At 47.7% G+C, this 22017-nt stretch overlaps 3 protein-coding genes across 6 annotated transcripts in view; 2 read left to right on the forward strand and 1 right to left on the reverse strand.

Annotated features, from left to right (window-relative positions):
- NIPSNAP1 (nipsnap homolog 1) overlaps positions 1 to 9977 on the forward strand; it is a 42966-nt gene extending 32989 nt beyond the window's left edge. Inside the window, exons 6-10 of the mRNA XM_033956982.1 lie at positions 5433 to 5573; positions 6770 to 6801; positions 7448 to 7542; positions 8684 to 8767; positions 8940 to 9977. Coding sequence (XP_033812873.1) covers positions 5433 to 5573; positions 6770 to 6801; positions 7448 to 7542; positions 8684 to 8767; positions 8940 to 9004 — 417 coding nt within the window. The 3' untranslated portion in view covers positions 9005 to 9977. The remainder of the gene's footprint in view (positions 1 to 5432; positions 5574 to 6769; positions 6802 to 7447; positions 7543 to 8683; positions 8768 to 8939) is intronic.
- Positions 1 to 20360, reverse strand: part of LOC117365975 — a 36292-nt gene extending 15932 nt beyond the window's left edge. The window contains exons 1-2 of one of the 3 annotated variants that reach the window (XM_033956981.1): positions 15768 to 20360; positions 5535 to 5667 (exon numbers count right to left, since the gene is read on the reverse strand). In XM_033956981.1, the coding sequence (XP_033812872.1) occupies positions 18659 to 19918 (1260 nt within the window). In that variant the 5' untranslated portion in view covers positions 19919 to 20360 and the 3' untranslated portion in view covers positions 5535 to 5667; positions 15768 to 18658. Of the gene's footprint in view, positions 1 to 5534; positions 5668 to 15767 lie in introns of those variants that run through there. The other 2 variants (XM_033956979.1, XM_033956980.1) reach the window with 2 other exon arrangements.
- The window catches only part of THOC5 (THO complex 5), a 96667-nt gene continuing 94990 nt past the window's right edge, over positions 20341 to 22017 (forward strand). For both annotated transcript variants that reach the window (XM_033956977.1, XM_033956978.1), the window contains exon 1: positions 20341 to 21891. The gene's annotated coding sequence lies outside the window, so the exon portion shown is untranslated. The remainder of the gene's footprint in view (positions 21892 to 22017) is intronic.

Here is a 22017-nt window from a genome sequence, read left to right on the forward strand (position 1 = left end):
TTTTTCGAGGCTGCTGCGCACTGTGCAGATGGCTTCAGTGATGCATCCACCAGCACACCCAAGTCTCTCTCAAGTCTGCTGTCTCCCAACAATGCCCCCCCCCAATTTGTAGTTGAACAACGGGTTCTTTTTCCCTATATGCATGACCTTGCATTTTTCCACGTTAAAGCGCATTTGCCATTTGTTTGCCCAGTCTTCCAGCTTGTCTAGGTCCCTTTGCAGGTCCTCACACTCCTCCCTGGAGCTAACTCTCCCGCACAGTTTGGTATCGTCTGCAAATTTTATAACCTCGCACTTTGCCTCCTTTTCTAGGTCATTGATAAATATGTTGAAGAGTAACGGCCCCAGAACCGATCCCTGTGGCACACCGCTCGTGACTCCCCGCCAGTCAGAATATTGGCCCTTTACTCCGACCCTCTGCAGTTTACCCGACAACTAGTGCTCGATCCATCTGTGCACATCCCCTCCCACCCCACAGCTTCCTAAGCAGCCTTTCATGTGGCACCTTGTCGAAAGCCTTTTGAAAATCGAGGTAAATGATGTCGATGGGTTCCCCATTGTCCACCCGACTGCTTATTCCCTCAAAGAAGTATAGAAGGTTCGTTAAGTACGACCTTCCCTTACAGAATCCGTGCTGGCTTGTTCTCAGTAGGCCATTCCTCTCGATGTGCTCGCAAATGCCGTCCTTTATCATAGCTTCCACCATCTTCCCTATAATTGAAGTCAGGCTCACCGGCCTGTAGTTCCCGGGATCATCCCTCGATCCCTTCTTGAAGATAGCTGTGACATTTGCCAATTTCCAGTCCTCTGGTACCTCTCCAGTTTTCAAGGATAGGTTACAAACATGCTGGATTGTGCCCGCTATTTCTTGTCTTAGCTCCTTCAGAACCCTTGGGTGGATCCCGTCCGGACCCGGTGATTTGCCGCATTTTAACCTGTCTATCTGTTTGAGGACATCCTCCTTACTTACCTCTATGTGCTCCAATTTTTTAGCCTGTTCCCCACTCATGAGATCCTCTGAGTCCGGTATATTAGATGTGTCTTCTCTCGTGAAAACCAACGAGAAGAACGTGTTCAGCCTCTCAGCTACCTCTTTATCCTCCTTAATCACTCCCTTCCTATCCCCATTGTCCAACGGCCCCACCTCCTCCCTCGCTGGTCGTTTCCCCTTTACGTAACTGAAGAATGCCTTGAAGTTTTTCGCCTCCCTGGCCAGCCCCTCTTCGTATTTCCCTTTTGCTTTTCTAACCTCTCGGTGGCATTCTTTTTGGTATTTCCTGTGCGCCTGGTGATTTTCCTCCGTTGGATCCTTTTTCCATCTCCGGAAGGATACTTTTTTGTCGTTTATTGCCCTCTTTACTTCTGCTGAGATCCAAATCGGGTCCCTTGACCGCTTGTTCTTGCAGCCTTTCCTGAAACTGGGGACGTACATTTTTTGTGCTTCCTGCACGGTGTCCCTAAATAGGGTCCAGGCGCTTTCCACAGTCTCCATCCTAAAGATATTTCTGAGCTTCCTCCCCACCATTTCCCTCATAGCAACATAGTTCCCTTTCTTGAAGTTGAGCGCAGTTGATGCGGTCCTCCTTACTATGGGTGTCCCCCTTTCTAATGTGAATCTGATCGCATTGTGGTCACTGTTGCCTAGTGGTCCTCCCATTTCTACCCCTCTTGCAGGCCCTCCTAATCCGTTCAGGATGAGGTCAAGAGTGGCACTCCCCCGCGTCGGTTCCCTGACCAGTTGCTCCATGAAGCAGTCCCTCACAGCTTCTACAAATCCTGTTTCCCTATTGCAATTGGAGTGACCCATACTCCAGTCTATCCCTGGGTAGTTGAAGTCCCCCATCACTGTTACACTTCCAGTCCTGCACTCCTGTCTCAGTTCAGCTTCCAAGTCGTGTCCGACTCCTTCCGACGTACCAGGTGGGCGATAGTACAGCCCCAGTTTTATGCCTGCACCCCTGTTTCCCGGCAATTTGACCCATAGCGATTCCAGCCCCTCTGCCTTCGTTGCCATATCCATCCCGACCGAGTAGATAGAGTCCTTTATATATAGTGCTATGCCTCCCCCCTTTTTGTGAGTCCTGTCTCTCCTGTAGAGCTTGTACCCCGGCAACGCCACATCCCATTGATTCTCCTCTGTCCACCATGTTTCTGTAATTCCAATTATATCCAGGTCTTCCCCCCTGGCCACGACCTCTAGTTCACCCATCTTGGCCATGAGGCTTCTTGCATTTGCGTATAAGCACCGCAGGTCCCATTGTTTTTCCTTCACCTCTGCATTCATCTCTGCATTCACCTGGGCCGCCTCTCCTGTTCCCTGTACTTCTGCTTTGCCCTCAGCCTTTTCCCTTGTAGCTTTCATCTTCCCCACATTTCAGCCACCCCACTTCCCCGCTATTCCTCTGGGTTTTCTTGCCCCTTCCTGGGCCCCGGCCTCTGTTCGATACCCCTCGCCTTGTGTAGCCCCTATAATGCCCTCAGCTTTCGCCCTCGCGCCACCCAGTCCCCCTGTGTCTCCATGCCCTTTAGTCTCCTCCCAGCAAGCTCCCTTTACCTGTTGTTTCCCTCGCTGTCTGATCATAAGATCCACTGGTCTCTCTACTTCCTCCGTGCAGTCAGCCCGTTCAGCATCTGTTCTGGATACTGTTGTCCGAAGCGTCAGATCAGCTGTCGGCTTTCCCCCTCTCCTCAGTTTAAAGCCCTCTCGATCTCTTTCCTCACATTGGCAGCCAGTAGTCTAGTTCCCTCCGTGCTCAGGTGCAGGCCGTCCCGCCGGTAGAGCTTACTCTTTCCCCAGAAGGATGTCCAGTTCCTCACAAAGTGGAAGCCCTCCTCCTGGCACCATCTCCTCAACCATGCATTCACAGCCTGAAGGTCTGCCTGCCTCTTTGCATCTGCTCTCGGAACAGGCAGGATCTCTGAGAATGCTATCCTCCGGGTACTCCGCTTCAGTTTTCGTCCCAGGACTCTGAACTGGTCAGTCAGCGTGGCCATGCTGAAGTTCCTCCGGCTCACATCATTTGTTCCTACGTGGATTATCACCGCAGTCTCCTCTGTCTCTGCTCCGTCCAGGATCCTCTCGATCCTATCAGTGATGTCTCGTGTCTTGGCCCCTGGGAGACAAGTCACTAGCCGGTCCTCCCTTTCTCCAGCTACTTGACTATCTACCTCTCTCAAGATCGAGTCTCCCACCACAATAGCAGACTTCCCTTTCCTCAGCAATCTCCTCTGTCTCAGGTCCGTGTCCTCGGTGTAGTGCGGTATCTCACCCTCGGGGTCTCGGTGAGTCACGGTCACCTCCTCTTGCGTGGTTCCTCCGCTAGGTCCTTCCCCGGTGTCGTCTTGTGGATCCTGGGTCTCGTCTGCCGGCATCCGTCTGTGCAGCTGCTGGTCCTGTCCTTCTGCCTTCCTATAGGCCTCCTCGATGAATCTCTCGAGGTCCCTCACCTGGTCCACAATGAGGCCTGCTTCGTCTGTGTCCTTGGTTGACCAGCTCGTCTCCTCTGTGTTGTGTCAACGAATCAATCCATATGGCTAAACTCCAAGATTCAAATTGGCGGTTTTAAGATCGTCTGGAAACATTGGATAATTGCAGGCATCAGAACTTTAAATGATGTAATTACTAATGGTAAGCTGCTGGATTTTACACAATTGCAACATAAATTTGGGCTTCACAAATCGCAATTTTTTCGTTGGATGCAATTGAAGCAGGCCATTCAGGCAGGGTTCCCTGAATGGAAAAATTTGAATAATCAACCTAGCATAGAATTTTTATGTTTTCAGGCGGACTTTCTGGGACATCAGGCCGCACACTGGTATAAAACTATTAGTGAATTGGTTAAAAAAAAGCCTAAAAATACTCTTAGGGATATTTGGAGCATTGAGATTAAGCATGATATTTCAGCATCTCAATGGCCACAAATTTGGTCTTGGAGAATGAGATGTACAATGTCAGCATCTGTGAAACAAACTTGGTTTTTTCTGTTACATAGAGCTTTTTGGACCCCAGTTAGATTGCAAAAGTTAAATAGTTCTTTGTCTAATAGATGCTGGCATTGTAATCTGGATATGGGGACTTTAGATCATCTTTTGTTTTATTGTCCCCATATCTTAGCCTTTTGGAACTCAATCTGGGATCAAGTAAATTGTTTATTGGAAAATCACGTAGCATTAACTTATGATACTGTACTTTTTGGTATGTCTATGAGAAAAAAGAGTCAGATATCAATGTGTAATAACAAACTTTTATCTGGAGTGGCCATTCAACATATTACTAATAACTGGAAAGACCATAGTAGGCTCAATTTTAAATTTTGGTGGAATTCAGTTTGGAACATATACAGAATGGAAAGATCAATAGCGGTGCAAAATGGAAATTATAAAAACTTCATTAAAATTTGGGAACCATTGACGTCCTTTTGTCATGATTGATGCCATTTTCCTAATATTTCTATATTTAATATGTAAGATAAGGGTGGGGTGGGGGGAGGGTTTCTATTACATGTAAAATAAAAATTACTAAAAGGATTTCAGGATGGGAGAGGGAGGGTTATATTTACAACTATAAGTTATAATGATAAGATGTACAAGTGGTTAAATCTATGTTATTGTGTATGCAATTTTTGTACACTTGATGAAAGTTTTAAAATGAATAAAGAATTATAAAAAACAAAAAACTGTTGTTTCAGAAAACCAAAGAGAAGCACAATAGCAAGTACAATTTTTAAATTTGCAATTTACAACAAACCAAACAGGGAACTAAGATAATTTGCAGAGACATGTATAGTCCGGGCTCGGGTTCTTAAAACCCGGACTCAGCAATACCCCCCAACCCACCCTTAACCTAATGGTTGAATAGGAACCACTGGCTTCTGTTAGCAATTAACCACTTGACCTTTGAGAGGGGGTAAAGTATCCAAATAGGAAGCCCAAACAGACAAAAAGAGCGTACTCCTATGACAAGAGAACTGAGCTGACATTGATTCCCACATCATTAAGAGATGAACTATATTGTGCCAGTACCAGATGGTGGGTGGGGAGTCCTGGAGCCAGTAGTTCAAGATGCACTTCTTCCCCACAACGCAACCCTTACGGAGGAGCATGTTATCGCCCACAGAGTGCCCTCCCAAATGCCCCTGTGCCAAAAAAAGAATCCCTTCAACCTGCAAGGGTCTGCAAATTACGAACCTCCAGCCAGAAGGCCACAATCGTTGCACAGGACCAAAGGCCATGTGCAAATTTCTCTCTTCTTTTTTTATACACAATTCCTCCAGGAGTAGATGTTATACAATGACAATCCACTGTCTGAGCAATAAAGGATCCCATTTACTACTGTGTCGATTTTGATTTTATAATTAAGTCGGGCAGCATTAAGCTGCTCAGTGAGTGTGACGAGATCCACACACCACTGATTCCCCTCCTTGTCTGTATAGGAATACCTGCAATTCCAACAAGAGCGGAGCCACATGCTTCTATCGCGAAGGAATCAGCTGCTTTTGGAGTTCAGTTTCTGGAATGAGCCTTTGCCAAGGAAAGGGCCCAACATCTACGAACTGAGAACTTACAGATTAAAGGTGATGGATATGTTCCTTATATTTTCACACTGATCCTTTCCCCATGAGCTGAAGGGCTAAGGACTGCTGACCTTTTGGAGCTTGGAGCTGTACGCTAAACAGAAAAGTTTTTCATAGTTAATTTTTTATTTGATATATCGTGAATCATAAAATATCTAGGCAGTTTATAAGATAAAAAAAAAATGTTTAAGATAAGATCAAACCAAACGGTCAAATTTTACATTATAAAGTTATCTAGCTAAATAGATCAAAAACTGTCCAAAGATGTTTCTGGAGGGAAACCTTTTTGGCTTTAGGCAAATGAACCAATCAGGGCCTTTGGCCCCTCCCTGTTCATCACATGATGTACCAGAGAGGGGAAGGCCTGTCATTTAGGACTGGCGGGCATGAAGCAGGAACCTCAGAGCGGGCTTCCTGCTTCCAACTTGAAAAAGGTATGGCAGAAGTTTGGGGGGTGGTTTGGGGGTGGGGTATCCGGTGGCAGGAGGGAGTGGGCATCCCTCCTGATATTATTTTGGGGTGGGGGGACAGTGGCTCAGGGTGCCTGGTGTGGAGGGGGGCATGGTGCGTGGGTGATCTGCATGGCAGGAGGGAGTGGGCATCTCTCCTGACATTATTTTGGGGTGGGGGGGACAGTGGCTCGGGGGTGCATGGTGTGGGGGGTGATCTGTGTGACAGGAGGAAGTGGGCATCTCTCCTGACATTATTTTGGGGTTGGGGGACAGTGACTCAGGGGTGCAGGGAGGCATGCTGCGGGGGTGATCTGCATGGCAGGAGGGAGTGGGCATCCCTTCTGCCAATTTTCTCTCATGCCGCATTTGGCAGGGGTCGTCGCCATTAAAAAAAAAAGAAGTGAATAAAACTTCAACAAAAAACAGGCAGACCTGTCTGATCGCTAAACCCCCTCCCCCCCTTTTTTATTTTTTTGCATAGCCAAGCGATGTTAATGCATCAGTCTCAGTCTATTTTGCATGGGGTGTTGACTAATTTGCATGGCTAGATTTATAAAATGGGCGATCAAGGGGAAAAACATGCAGTGGGACGTCTTTTGTGAATTGCTGACTTCAGTGCATCTAGACCTGTCGGAGCAGCTTTACCAGTGGGCCTGTATGAGCTATGATGGAGTAGAAAGATGATTTAGACTTCACCAGTAATCTTAGAAAATGGTTATAATAATCTTTTCTCTTGATTTCCAGCCAGGAACTATGATTGAATGGGGAAATAATTGGTAAGCACCTTACCCCAGCACCTCTGCACCAATCATTACATTTTGGAAGGCAGCTTGTACAAGGAGCATATTTACTGCAAAGTCTCTGGGTACTTTTTACTCGCAGTCTTGGCAAAAACTTTCTGTGTAAAGATCACATGTGCCTTTTTTTTAATTGCCCCAGGATAAAATATGCATGGAAACTTTGCTTTTTATAATGGATATTATTTCCTATCTAAAACGAATAGAAAGCTGTGTGCATTTTAGCCCTATCTGTCATGCCTTGCTCTCCTGGGAAGGTTTCTGTTTTAAAGCGGATACAAAACCGTGTGCTGTCCAATATATACAAGTACTACTTTTAACCTGCTTGTAGTTTTCAAATAACCCTTTCATATTTCCAAGCGTCAATGGCCGCCTTAATGGGGAAGATTCTTCAGTCCATTGTCACTGGACAATTAATGGGGAAAATGGGCAGTGCTGGCCAGGGAAGTGGCAACTTGTAGGATTACCCCTCAAATAGTGGGACCATCTGATAATGGCCTCATAAAGGACAAAGATCCCTCCGATGACCCTGCATTTGTACTCGGACAACCCCTCAGCCAATTGGATTGCATGCATTTCTCAGGTGGTCGCTATCTGATCCTCTCTCTTCTGCTCTCTACACCAGGGCACGGGCCATTCAGCACCGGCAGGAGAACCAGGAAGCCGTGGGTGGCTTCTTCTCCCAGATTGGTGAACTATATGTTGTACATCACCTCTGGGGTAGGTCAAGAATGTTTTACTTTTCGTTTGCATTTTCTCTCATGACTGGTTGTCCGCTGCAGTCCAGAACTGTGGAAGCTTTTTAAAATATGAGGGTTCTTCAAAAGGTTTCCACACTCATATTTTTGTGGGAAATAGTTGGGGCGGGAGAAGTGGTAAGAGGGCATGTCTTAGAATGTCATGTGACTAGTCCATCAAGCAAGCTGCCTCACCTTGCAGGTAGTGATGTAATTTGCTTTTGAGACATTTAATAAATAGTTTAAAAAAAAAAAAAAAAAGTGCAGAAAAATTTTGAAAATCCCTCATATATAAATACTGTGGATGAGGGGAAGATCGTGGGCAGTGTAGCTAAGGGGGCTTCTAAGGATAGGCAAATGTGTGATTGGTGTCTAAGGGCCAAAGGCTCATCTCTGGGGTATGTATGGTGTGAGTGAATGTGGGGGAGGGAGGGAAATATGGGTTCTTTTGTTTTATAAGACTGCTTAATCATTTTTAACCATTGTTCAGAAAGTACCTGGGCATGACTTGACGTTTTGGGGTTTTTTTTTGTCAGTGCCAAGTCTGGAAGTGTATGACTTGGTGCCTGAGTGCTTGTATAGGGGATAAGGAGAGAGTTTGAAGAATGAAGGGGACAGCAAAGTAGACCATGAACAGTCAAGGACAAGTTACAAGGAAAATGGGTCCCAAATGATTAGGAGGATACATTCAAGGAGACTCCATAGGCACATGATGGTGTGGGGCCAAAAAACTCTTTGTTTGCTTAAGGTGCGCACCATAGGGTTAATCCTGCCTATATTGGGTCAGGAAATCCACTGCTTATTGCTAGGATAAGCAGCATAAAATCTGTTTTACTATTTGGGATCTAGCTAGGTACTTGGGTCCTGGGTTGGAGACTGGGCTTGCTGGACCTTTCAGTCTGTCCCAGTAATGGCAGCTTTTATGTTCTTAAGTGAGCCAAGTGTAGGACAATCAAGCCATTGTGACATCACTGATGAGGTTGGCTCTTAGGTATTGGTGGAATGAGGCATGATGACATCACAATAGCAGCTGTGGAACATTGTCCTAGTATGACAATTCTTATGATATGTCTGAAGGTCAGATCAAGAAAAAGTGAACAAGCTTCTGCTGCTTCTCATTTTAGCTTACAGGGACCTGCAATCCAGAGAAGAGACTCGAAATGCAGCTTGGACCAAACGGGGCTGGGATGAGAATGTTTATTATACAGGTGAGGGAAAAGGAGGGACCTAAACTCCCACACAGGTAAAGCTTGCTGCAATGGCTTCTGGCAGAAGCTATGAGCTCGCCAACTCCTAGAGCTCCCTAGTTATGTAAATCTTGAGCCTTCCTTCTGTGTCTTTAACATAATCACAATGTTTTTTTTTGTTCCCTCCTTGCAGTCCCACTGGTTCGGAGCATGGAGTCCCGGATAATGATTCCTTTGAAGATTTCACCCCTTCAGTGACATTCCATTGATTTTGTTTTTCCTCTTAATTCACCAGAGTTCAACCAATGGACCAAAATGAGACATCCCATTCTTCCATGTTTCTCATAGAAATGTTTTTATTGTTTACCTCTCCTAGTCTCACTTTACCTGTGAGGTACGTAGGGACAGGACCTGGGTGGCAGGAGCTGAGGTGTATTTTGAAGTCCACTAGGGCTCTTTTACAGAGACCCCCTCTAGTTTTACTCCCATCTCATTCTTGTCACTCAACACAGCTTATCCTCTGCCTTCCTCTACTGGATTTTAATTACTCTTATCCAAATCTGAACTTAAGGCAAGTTCCAGGCAGGTACACAGGAAAGAGATTTCCCTGTCCCAGTGGGACTTACAATCTAAGTGGTACCCGAGTCAGTGGAGAGTGTAGTGACTTCTCAGGGGTCAGAAGAAGCAGTAGCGGAAGCAGCAGGATTTGATCCCTGGCTTGTAGCGTGCTGCTCTAATCACTAGGTGGCTACTCCCACTAATCCCATCGCTTGCCCTGGCTTCTGAATCTACTGAAAATGTATTTAATAGGACTGTACTGGTGAAGGGGATGAGTTTCCAAGAACAGTTACTGTTTGTATCCTGCCTGATCCCTTACATTAAAAAGAACAGGACAAAGACTGGTCTGAGTTTAGAGGAAAGAGCAAGAGAGGCATACAGTTGGGGTAATTGCCTGAGGCTGCTGCAGAAGTTGTGTGATAGCACTGTGGCAGAGCTCCTAGATCCCAGTATGGCCATGAAGAGAGGAGAATGGGTTACGCTGTGGTTCCAACTGCCTATATTCCCACAAGCCATATTGACGTGAAGTTGAAATCAGAGTCTACACTGATCATCTCTTGATGAGGGCCACATCCCATAGAGCAGGGGTGTCGAAATCCCTCTGAGGGCTGCAATCCAATCGGGTTTTCAGGATTTCCCCAATGAATATGCATGAGATCTATTAGCATGAAAGCAGTGCATGCAAATAGATCTCATGCATATTCATTGGGGAAATCCTGAAAACCTGACTGGATTACAGCCCTCAAGGAGGGACTTTGACACCCCTGCCATAGCCCAATGCACTATGTTATAGAATGTATGGCTGTCTGTTTTCCTTTTGAAACTTGTAAAAATGTGTTGATTGCAAATATAATTAAATATTCCAGATTATATAAATTGTGCATTCTTACATATTCTTCATATGTGCCCTAACCCAGGTAGAAGTGGGTAACGGATCTCTAAAAGAAGCAGGTTTACCACCTAGAATGGTCTAATCCATGCCTGGCTTTACAACGGTACAGGCAAGATTTGTGAGTAAATTAGCCAGTCCAAATGTGCTAAGTTAAAATAAAAATGGAAAATAAACTCAAGAGCGTGCCTTACATAAACGTTGTCTCACAATACAGCTACTTCTTAGGACAGCGATTGGGTCAATTCTTTTGTTCTTGCTGATAATTTTGTTGTCACATACTGTAAGTGGGAGAACTGTGAAACTTAAAAGGGAGAAGAAGGCTCTAGACTGGTAAGTTAAATACTATCAACTATACACCTTGTGTTATCCCCATCATTTTAGGCATGATATTGGCTTCACAGCCAGCATTTAAACAGGAGTAATGGCTATATGGTGCATTAATAGAAGATTCTCTTGTAATCACGTACATGTTCCTTTTTTATATTTTACTCTCTCTAATTCTCTCTCCTACATATTTTGTGGTCTAATGGAGCTTTGAAAGTAGTTTCTTTATTATAATAATAATAATAACAACAGTTTATATACCGCAATACCGTTAAGTTCTATGCGGTTTACAGAAGATTAGTGGAGTACAAGTTGAGTTAACTTAAGGGATGTGGGAACAATGGGGAGAAAGGGCAAGAGAGGGGAAGGAGGGAAGTGGGTCAGCTGTCTAGGTATTTCAGGAATAGGTGGGTTTTGAGGCGTTTCCTGAATACCTCATAAGTGGTGGGCAATAGGAGTTGTTCTAGGTCTTTACCCCATAGGGCAGCCTGATGTGAGAGAAGATGCTCATGGTGTTTTTTTAGTTTGCATCCTCTAACCGGGGGAGAAACGAAGTGCGAGTGGGAGCTTCTCTTGTGTTTGTTGGCTGAGAAGGAGAAGAGGTCAGTGATGTATTTAGGGGTTAGACCGTAGAAAACTTTAAAACAGAGGCAGGCGAACGAAAACTTTACACGAGCTTCCATCGGCAGCTAATATTATGGCTAATATGTCGTTTTGGTTGGCATTGGAGGGGAGTGGCCTAGTGCTTTGAGCAGCTGCCCTAGCACCCTGAGGTTGTGAGCTCAATTCCCAGCAAGTTCTTTTCCTGTCCCTGCCTCATTCCTGCAAGCTCCGTCCTCATCTACACTTTAAAAACCATAAGTGTTTGAGGCTTGTGCAGTTAAGGCACAGCTTACACGAATGGGGCAGGAACAGTGACAAAACTCACAGCGATGGGATGAGGAATTTGAGTTCTTGTAGGGATGGGGACAAATTTGTGAATGGACAAAATTTGTCCCCTTGTCATTCTCTAATTCCCACAACAGCTCCTTGTGACTGAACACGTCATTGTCCCAGTTACACAAAAAAGTACCTGTCTAAAATATGTAAACTGTTTTGATTGTAACCACACAAAGGCAGAATATCAAGTCCCATCCCCTTTACCTTTCAAGTTGCTGTAGCAAGTTTCACTTGTGAAATTATTTGAAATGTCAATAAAAATAAAACAAACATGTGTGACTTGGGCTTATATGGAATGGTGGGTAAGTCCCTCTTGTCGGTACCCTTCTCTTCTACTGCCAACTCTGTCCCTTACACCTTGCTGCACCATATGCCTGGAACAAAATGCCTGACTCAATACATCGGGCATCCAGATCTGTTGTCATTCCTGCTGTAGTTCCCTACTCTATCCACCTCATCAGTCCCCTTCTAATTCCCTACCTGAGAAGCATGTATAGATTCATCCTTTTTGTCCTGTGTTTGTCATAATTAGAGTGTAAGCTCTTTTGAGGAGGGACTCTTGCATGTTCAATGTACAGCGTTGCGTGTGTCTGGTAGCACTACAAAAATAATAAATAGGAGTAGGCGTAGTAGGCTCTGGTCACTTTGTTCAGCAGACTGAATGGACCAGGAGGTCTTTTTCTGCTCTTGTTTACTGTGTTAATCTTAGGATTTTCTAATTTAGATAGTGCCTATCACGAACCAGTATTAGGAAAGTGACAATAACCTACACAGGCACGGCTATTCTAAAGCCCCTGACTGAATGGACAAACTATTGCCCCCCTTTGGTACTCACTGCCAAAGCCAGGTTAACTTTCAGGCTCCTCCGCTGACCTCCCTTAAGAAGATATGCTAGTTTTGTTTTTATGATACAGACCAAAAAACAGCAGGGGATAAGAGACAAGACAATCCATGCTGTTCAATAAAACAAATTTATTAAAAGATGACTTATGTTTCGGCCGAGGGGTCTGCATTAGAGAATGACACGGGGAAAAATTATGTCCCCTTCACCGCCCCGTCCCTGGACCACCATCCTCTGCACCGCCCTGTCTCTGCTGTCCCCTTCACCGCCCCGGCCCCATCCCTGTCTTCAGGGTCTTCTCCTCTCCATCCCCTCACCCCCAGCACCCTTCACGCGGTCCAGCAGCTCCCTCCCTCCCTTCTTTTCCCTTACCTTTTCTTATTAAAATGCACGTTTTCTATAAGGCTAGGAGTTGTATTACAGCCGGAGCCTTGAAGTCGCGTCAGGTTGCCGGCTAGAAGAGTCTCCTCCGATGCAACCGGAAACAGGAAGTTGCGTCAGAGGAGACTTTTTCCAGTGTGCAACGCGACTTGACTTCAAGGCTCCGGCTGTAATACAGCTCCTAGCCTTATAGAAAACGCGCGTTTTAACAAGAAAAGGTAAGGAAAAAAAGGGAGGGAGGGAGAAGCATGGTCGGCCGGCCGGCGGGAGAAAGTGGGCTGCCGCTCGTTCAATGCATGTTCCAGATGGTTCACTGCCCTGTGCTACCATTCACCGCCCCACGGGGCGGTGAATTGCCTTGTCCCCGAACTTGCAGTGACCATTTTTTTTGGTCACCGTTTTGGTGGGTTACCCGTGCCTAAACACAGCTAGCCGCCACCGTGTCATTCTCTAGTCTGCATAAGGAGTGCCTTTTACAAAGGATGAACTGTAGCATTGTATCACACTTTGAAACCTTGTGAGAAAATCTGTGCACTATTGAACAGCATGGATTGCCTTGTCTCTTCGTCACCCCCACTGTTGTTTCTCGCTTTGGACTTGAGCCGGTATTGTCTTCTGCTCCTTTTGTGGCAGATAAAGACTTGCTCACAAATACTACATTTTGGTGTGTTTTTTAAGCAATGATCATAAACATCTGCCACATTAACCTGTGTTTTATTTAGGAGTAAGAATGACTATTTTGAGCCGCTATTGAGGGCTCTGCGCTGGCTTCCAATATTGGCGAGTTCGGTTTCAATGTGATTTTTAAAAGTTTATATGGAATTTTCTCCCCATTATTTCCACTTTCTTTTCATTGTAATCATTCTGATTTTATGAGATATAGACCTAGATTTAAATTACTACTCCCTTCTGTTAAAGGAATTCAATCCTTAAGCAAATTTTCACTCCTTGGCCTCTGCAATGGTGAAAATCTGGAATGATATCCCTTGACATTAGAACTCTTGCCTCACTGTCCAGCCTCAGAAAAACCTTAAAAATATACTTTAACAAAATATCTTATAAATAACTGTTAAAATGCCTAGCTGATCATCTTATATCGTTATCTGTCGTTTCTTCCTGTATTACTGTTCATCCTATATAATAAAACCCTAAGCGCACATGCGCACTTAGAATTTCATGTTCCCTGCCGCTGTGGTGTGTGATCCATGGCAGCCAACCCAGCGGCAGGGAATATTCTGGCCACTCCCCTCCTCCCGCCCTCACTTGCTGCTGCTGCCGCTGCTGCTGCTGATCCTCCTGTAAAGAGCAGCCTGCGATGGTGGCCGGCTTTAGCAAACCTCGCAGGCCGCTCTCCAACTCGGTAGCACGTTCCCTCTGATGCGATCCCGTGCGTCAGAGGGAACGTGCTACTGAGGCTGGAGAGCGGCCTGCGAGGTTCGCTAAAGCCGGCCACCATCACAGGCTGCTCTTTACAGGAGGATCAGCAGCGTGAGAGGAGCCACCATAGGCACTTTTAAAACTTGAAACAAAAACCTTCGGCCGCAGCAGGCCAGCCCATGGGAAGGGAAGGGGCCGAACGGAGCAGGCCAGCTCACGGTAAGAGAAGGGAGGGGCTGAACGGAGCAGGACAGCTCACGGTAAGAGAAGGGAATTGCTTCACAGGGACCTGGAGGGGAAGGGAAATACCGCTGCTGCTTCTGCAAAGGAAAATGTAGGGGGAGAGGAGAGACAGAAAGAAATACAGACAGACAAAGGAGGCCAGGGAGAGAGACACAGGGGACCAGAGAGACAGACAGACAAAGGGGCCAGGGAGAGAGAGAGAAAAATAGCAGGAGGGAGAGAGACAGGAGCAGAGAGAGAGACATAAATAAAGACAGACAGGCATATATTCTAGCACCCGTTAATGTAACGGGCTTAAACACTAGTTCTCAATATTTTGTTAACCGGATTGAGTTCCTTAGGGTAGTGGTTCCCAACCTTGTCCTGGGGGGACCACCAGGCCAGTCAGGTTTTCAGGATAGCCCTAATGAATATGCATGGAGCAGGTTTGCATGCCTGGCACCTCGGTTATATGCAGATATCTCTCATGCATATTCATTAGGGCTAGCCTGAAAACCCAACTGGCTTGATGGTAGGACAGGGTTGGGAACAACTGCCTTAGGGGAATGATCCGGTATATAAGCTTTAGAATTAGATTAGATTCTATTTACTTTTTTCTATAGGGATTTATTAACTGCCTTTATGAAGAGATTCACCCAATCCCAAGTACAATGGTAACTAGAAATAGAAGGGTCAGATTTTTCTCACATCTTTTTCTCTTAATTCAAAAATTATTCTCTGGATAACTAAAATCGTGAATGAGGCAAGGAACACACTCAGAGAAGCTATTGGAGGACCAGAATGAGGCTCGATTTGCAAGGAGCGCTACTATTGGAGCCCCAGAAGGAGGCTTGAAATGTACTGCGAGACCGCCGGAACATTAAAGACTGAGGCTTACCCTAGTCACAAACAAACGCTGCAAGAAAGTAACCCCGCAACCTGCCAACACCAAAACTGTCCTGCGTTGGCCTTCAAATCTAGGAGCCCAACGGGCAACACCGCTCCTTTCCCTCGACTGGCCGCCCTTCCTTCCCCTCCCCTTCGACGTAACTTCCTGTTTCCGGCGGGGCGCAGTGGAAGCTGCCTGTATATAGAAGTTGCTTACCTGTAACGGTAGTTCTCCTTGGACAGATGATCTTACAGCCACACAAGTTGGTGACGGAGCCGACCCGGCAGTCTAAAAGCTGCAAAGCTAAAAAGCTTTGCGCATGTGCCAGCCCTCCCGCCCAAATGTATCCATTCTGGCCCCTAAATAAACAAACCCCCAACCGACCAACACAGTTAGGTATAAAGCTGGCGGCAACAACAGGGGTGGCCAGGTGGGATTGTGTGGCTGTAAGATCATCTGTCTAAGGAGAACTACCGTTACAGGTAAGCAACTTCTATTTCTCCCTGGACAGAGATCTTCCAGCCACACAAGTTGGTGCCTCCCGAGCTGAAGGTAACAGAGCAATAACTTGCTTATGTATATAATAAAGATCTGTTACCTGAGATGCAGTGGAGGAGGGAAGTTGACGCCTCATAAAGCCACTTGCAGAACCGTAGAACCCAGCGATGCATCCGCTCCGGATTCCACATCAAGGCAGTAATGCTTGGCAAAGGTATGAACTCTGGACCAGGTAGCCACTCGACAGATCTCTTGTAGAGGAGCAAGACGAATGTGAGCCCAGGTGGTGGCCATAGCTCGTAGGTCATGAGCAGTGACATGCGGAGAAAACTCTTGGAGATCAGTTCTGGAGGCGGTGGAGTAACAGTACACAATGAGCTGGGAAATCCAAGAGGATAACGTCAATTTCGAAACTGGGCGAAGAGAGGACGCTGGGTGGATGGAGAGGAACAACTGCGACGGCCGCTGAGGACTCGCTGTTCTGTCCAAATAGAGGCGCAAGGCTCGGGCACAATCCAGGGTGTGGAGTCGCTCGGCCTCTGGAGAAGTGTGCAGTGGTGGATGAAAAGTAGGCAGCACAATCGTTTGGTTCAAATGAAATGCCGAGACTACTTTAGACAGGAATTTAGGATGAGTCCGTAACAATACTTTATCATGAAGAAACTGTGTAGAGGGACTATAGGATACCAAGGCATGGAGCTCCCCAATGCGGCGAGCTGAGGTAATGGCTACCAGGAATAGAGTCTTCCAGGTAAGAAATTTGAGCGGTATAAAAGAGGTTCAAATGGTGGCACCATGAGAGCCTGCAGCACTAGGTTGAGATCCCAGACTGGCACAGGGGGTCGGAGGGGAAGATGCAGACGAAGAAGTCCCTTGAAGAAGCGCTTGACAACAGGATGACATACCAGAGAAACATCGTCCACTGGGTCATGGTAAACTGAGATGGCTACCAGATGAATGCGAATGGAGTTGTAGGATAATCCGCAGACTTGCAAAGAGGTAAGGTAGCGGAGGACCTGAACCAAGGGCGAGGTGCTGGGGCGAACATGATGGGTAGAACACCAGCGCTGGAAACGGTTCCACTTGGCAGAGTAGGAGCGTTGAGTTGAAGGTGCTCTGGAGGCAAGGAGGATGTGGAGGACCTCCGGAGGGAAGGCGGAATCCCCAGTCAGTGTGGAAGCAGAAGCCAGGTCGCCAAATTGAGAGACGGAAGATTGGGGTGCAGTAACTGGCCGTTGTGTTGCATGAGAAGGTCCGGGAACTGTGGGAGGAACCAAGGAGGCTGAGAAGCCCGGTTGAGGAGGAGGGGGAACCAGGCTTGCCTGGGCCAATACGGTGTGATGAGGATCACGGAGGCATTGTCTGAGATGGCCTTTTGAAGAACTTTTCCAATCAAAGGAATCGGGGAAAAACGCATACAGGAGATGCTTGGACCAGTGGAGGAGGAACGCATCCTCGGCCAGACAGGTTGGCTCTCTGTACCTGAAGCAAAGTCTGGGACATGTGGTGTTCATCTGGGATGCAAAGAGGTCTATGTGAGGAGTGCCCCGTTTGGCAAATATCTCTCGCGTAACTGTGATCCGAAGCGACCATTCGTGAGGACTGAGTTGCCTGCTGAGCCTATCTACGAGCTGGTTGTCCATGCCCGGAAGGTAAACCGCATGCAATATGGAGCGGAGCTGGACAGCTAGATTCCAAATGGAGACTGCTTCTCGGGATAACCGAGGGGAGCCCATCCCGCCCTGTTTGTTGGCATAAAACATGGCAACTTGGTTGTCGGTACGGATCCTGATGATTTGACTGTGCGTGTGGTGTTGGAACACCTGCAGAGCGAGATGGATGGCGTGCAGTTCCAGGAAGTTGATGCTGCAATGTGCCAATACTGGGGACAATGTGCCCTGCGTGGACCAGGAGAGAATATGAGTTCCCCATCCCTTCTTGGAGGCATCCGTTGTGATGGTGATGGTAGGTTGAGGAGGATGAAATGGAAGTCCAGGAGAGAGAGGATCCATGTGAAGCCACCATTGCAAGTCCTGGAGCGTTAATTGCAATTTTTTGGAAAGTGGTTGAAGAAACTGGTTCCAGTGTGCTTTGAGAAACCATTGAATCGGTCTCATCTTGAGACGAGCAAACTGTAGAACCTGCACCGTCGCCGCCATGTGGCCCAGCAATGTGATAATGTCTCTAGCCGAAACCCATAGCCCTGGGTACCAGCTTGACATTTGCTGTTGGATGACTTTGGCTCGCAGCAACGGGAGAAAGACCATAGCTTGCCGAAAAGTTGCTCAAATGAATTGCAATGTCTGAGATGGGATGAGATGAGATTTTGGAAAATTGAAGAGAAAGCCCAACTGCAGAAGTAGGTTGACTGTTTGACTCAATGCTTGGCGTGTGAGGCGGGGCGTCATAGCTGAAATGAGCCAGTCGTCTAGATAGGGGAAGATGGACAGGCCCTGTTTGCGAAGATGTGCTACTATGGGGATGACACATTTTGAAAAGACCCTTGGTGCTGACGAGAGGCCAAAAGGGAGAACTGTGGAAATATGAAGATATGCATCCTGAAGGTCTATTGACGTGAGCCAAGCGTCGACTTGGAGAAGAGGAGCAATGGCGGATACCGTGAGCATGCGGAACGTCTCCTTCAATATGAATTTGTTTAAGTTCTGCAGGTCTAAAATCGGATGAACCCCTCCTGTCTTCTTCGGAATGAGGAAGTATCTTGAATAAAACCCCTGGCCCCACTGAAGTTCTGGAACCGGTTCTACCGCCTGAATGTCCAGCAGCCGAGACAACTCCTGTTGCAATGGAAGCAGGTGAGATGGTTGAATTAGCTGAGGCGATGGTGGGCACCATGGAGGGGGAGTTTGGAAACGAAGCTGGTATCCATTTTGAATGATATGCAAGACCCAGGTGTCTGTGGTAATAGCCCGCCAGGTCTGGAGAAAATACCTCAACCGACCTCCCACTGGGACAGCGGGAAGTGGAGGGTTGTCAAAAGGATTGTTGGGGCTTCTGCCCAGCAGGTTGAGAGGGTTTCTGAGATCTACGGTCTCGTGGAGCCCTGGCAGAGGATTGCTGTTTATATGGCCGAAACTGCTTTGGAGGAGAGGAAGCATACTGTCTGGCAGAGGAAAACGATTTCCTGGGATTAAAATTCCGTTGAGAAGGCTGCTGCTGCTTAAAGGGCTGTTTAGAGTGATGCTCGGTATCCTCCTCCAGAGCATCCATAGTGGTACAATCCTCCTTAAGACCCTCAATAAGGTCTTTGACTTTGTCTCCAAACAAGCTGTCACCTAGGCAAGGAGCATCGGCCACTTTGGCATGGATGTCCACCCCCAGTTTAGAGCATTGCAACCAGGCCAGTCTCCTGGTGCAAATACCGGTAGCTGCCCCCCTCATAGCAGTGTCAAATGCATCATCAGCTGCTCGGATCATGTTCTTGGAGCATTCCTCAAAGTTGGAGAGGATGGCATTAAAAGCCTCCTGTGTGGGCACCGGTAAGGTATCGACCACTTTTCTCATATCTTCCATATTAGAATATAAATATTGGGTGTAGAAGAACTGATGGACAGCAATTTTTCCAGACAGCATGGAGTTTTGGTATGATCGTTTTCCCATGGAGTCCATGATGCGCATATCTCGGACTGGGGGAGTAGATGCAAAGTCCTTGGATGATTTGGATTTTCGTAAAGCAGAGCAGACAACCAGCGATTGGTGCGGTAGTTGAGTTTTTCCAAACCCCGCCACCTCCTGGACCTTATATTTATGTTCCAAACTGCGTTTAGTGACCCTGGATGAGTAGGGGGTGTTCCAGATTGCTTTCTGAGAGTCAGCCAAAATATCGTGAAGGGGCAACGAGACCACTTCTTTTGGAATGTGAAGATACTTAAGCACTTGAAGTCTCTGTTCCCTGGGGTCTGGCTGGGCAGTGGTGGCCAATTGCAAGGAAGTCGCCATCTTGGATAGGAAATGTGGGTAGGAGGTGTCTTCCGGGAGTGATGCCCTATCCCACTCAGATGGAGCATCCTCATGAGCCAGTGAAGAGAGCAGGGGATCAGTCTGCAGATCAGGCGAGGGGGAACGTGAGGAGGATGCATAGTAGGATTGGAGCTCTGCTGCCATCGAAGAGGTGGTGGAGACAGAGTCAGAGAGATGGCCATTTGACTGAGGAGGAGATGAAAGCTGGTTGCCCTGTGCGGAAGGCTGAGAGGAGAGCAGCGGAGGAGAGGCGGAAAGCTGAGGCTTACCCATCCCTAAAACAAACAAACGCTGCAAGAAAGTAACCCCGCAACCTGCCAAGTACAATGGTAACTAGAAACAGAAGGGTCAGATTCTTTTCACATCTTTTTCGCTTAATTCCAAAATTGTTCTCTGGATAACTAAAATCGTGGCTAAAGGACAATAATCATGTACCAGGTGGAGACGCCAGAATGAGGTCCGGAAAGCACTCAGAGAAGCTATTGGAGGACCAGAATGAGGCTCGATTTGCAAGGAGCACTACTATTGGAGCCCCAGAAGGAGGCTTGAAACGTACTGCGAGACCGCCGGAACATTAAAGACTGAGGCTTACCCTAGTCACAAACAAACCCCGCAAAAACCTCAACCCGCCAACACCAAAACTGTCCCGCGTTGGCCTTCAAACCTAGGAGCCCAACGGGCAACACCGCTCCTTTCCCTCGGCCGGCCGCCCTTCCCCCCCCCCTTTCGACGTAACTTTGAGGCCCGTAACACACCCAGAGAAGCTATTGGAGGACCAGAATGAGGCTTGATTTGCAAGACGCGCTACTATTGGAGCCCCAGAAGGAGGCTTGAAACGTACTGCGAGACCGCCGGAACATTAAAGACTGAGGCTTACCCTAGTCACAAACAAACCCCGCAAAAACCTCAACCCGCCAACACCAAAACTGTCCCGCGTTGGCCTTCAAACCTAGGAGCCCAACGGGCAACACCGCTCCTTTCCCTCGGCCGGCCGCCCTTCCCCCCCCCCCTTTCGACGTAACTTTGAGGCCCGTAACGCACCCAGAGAAGCTATTGGAGGACCAGAATGAGGCTTGATTTGCAAGACGCGCTACTATTGGAGCCCCAGAAGGAGGCTTGAAACGTACTGCGAGACCGCCGGAACATTAAAGACTGAGGCTTACCCTAGTCACAAACAAACCCCGCAAAAACCTCAACCCGCCAACACCAAAACTGTCCCGCGTTGGCCTTCAAACCTAGGAGCCCAACGGGCAACACCGCTCCTTTCCCTCGGCCGGCCGCCCTTCCCCCCCCCCTTTCGACGTAACTTTGAGGCCCGTAACGCACCCAGAGAAGCTATTGGAGGACCAGAATGAGGCTTGATTTGCAAGACGCGCTACTATTGGAGCCCCAGAAGGAGGCTTGAAACGTACTGCGAGACCGCCGGAACATTAAAGACTGAGGCTTACCCTAGTCACAAACAAACCCCGCAAAAACCTCAACCCGCCAACACCAAAACTGTCCCGCGTTGGCCTTCAAACCTAGGAGCCCAACGGGCAACACCGCTCCTTTCCCTCGGCCGGCCGCCCTTCCCCCCCCCCCTTTCGACGTAACTTTGAGGCCCGTAACGCACCCAGAGAAGCTATTGGAGGACCAGAATGAGGCTTGATTTGCAAGACGCGCTACTATTGGAGCCCCAGAAGGAGGCTTGAAACGTACTGCGAGACCGCCGGAACATTAAAGACTGAGGCTTACCCTAGTCACAAACAAACCCCGCAAAAACCTCAACCCGCCAACACCAAAACTGTCCCGCGTTGGCCTTCAAACCTAGGAGCCCAACGGGCAACACCGCTCCTTTCCCTCGGCCGGCCGCCCTTCCCCCCCCCCCTTTCGACGTAACTTTGAGGCCCGTAACGCACCCAGAGAAGCTATTGGAGGACCAGAATGAGGCTTGATTTGCAAGACGCGCTACTATTGGAGCCCCAGAAGGAGGCTTGAAACGTACTGCGAGACCGCCGGAACATTAAAGACTGAGGCTTACCCTAGTCACAAACAAACCCCGCAAAAACCTCAACCCGCCAACACCAAAACTGTCCCGCGTTGGCCTTCAAACCTAGGAGCCCAACGGGCAACACCGCTCCTTTCCCTCGGCCGGCCGCCCTTCCCTCCCCCCCCTTCGACGTAACTTCCTGTTTCCGGCGGGACGCTGGGGAAGCCGCCTGTATGAATTGCTGCTGCCGCCGCCGCCGGAGTCCTCAAGTTTGAAGGTAGAAGGGAGGGTGAGGGCTGGTGCCGTGAGGATCATTAGCCCGAGAAGGAGCCTAGAGAATTCGCTAATTGGATGGACTTCAGGAGTCTCCAGGATTTGCTTTAGACTAGTGCAGGGCTGCCCA

This window comes from Geotrypetes seraphini, chromosome 8, assembly GCF_902459505.1.
Source record: "Geotrypetes seraphini chromosome 8, aGeoSer1.1, whole genome shotgun sequence".
Taxonomy (NCBI): domain Eukaryota; kingdom Metazoa; phylum Chordata; class Amphibia; order Gymnophiona; family Dermophiidae; genus Geotrypetes; species Geotrypetes seraphini.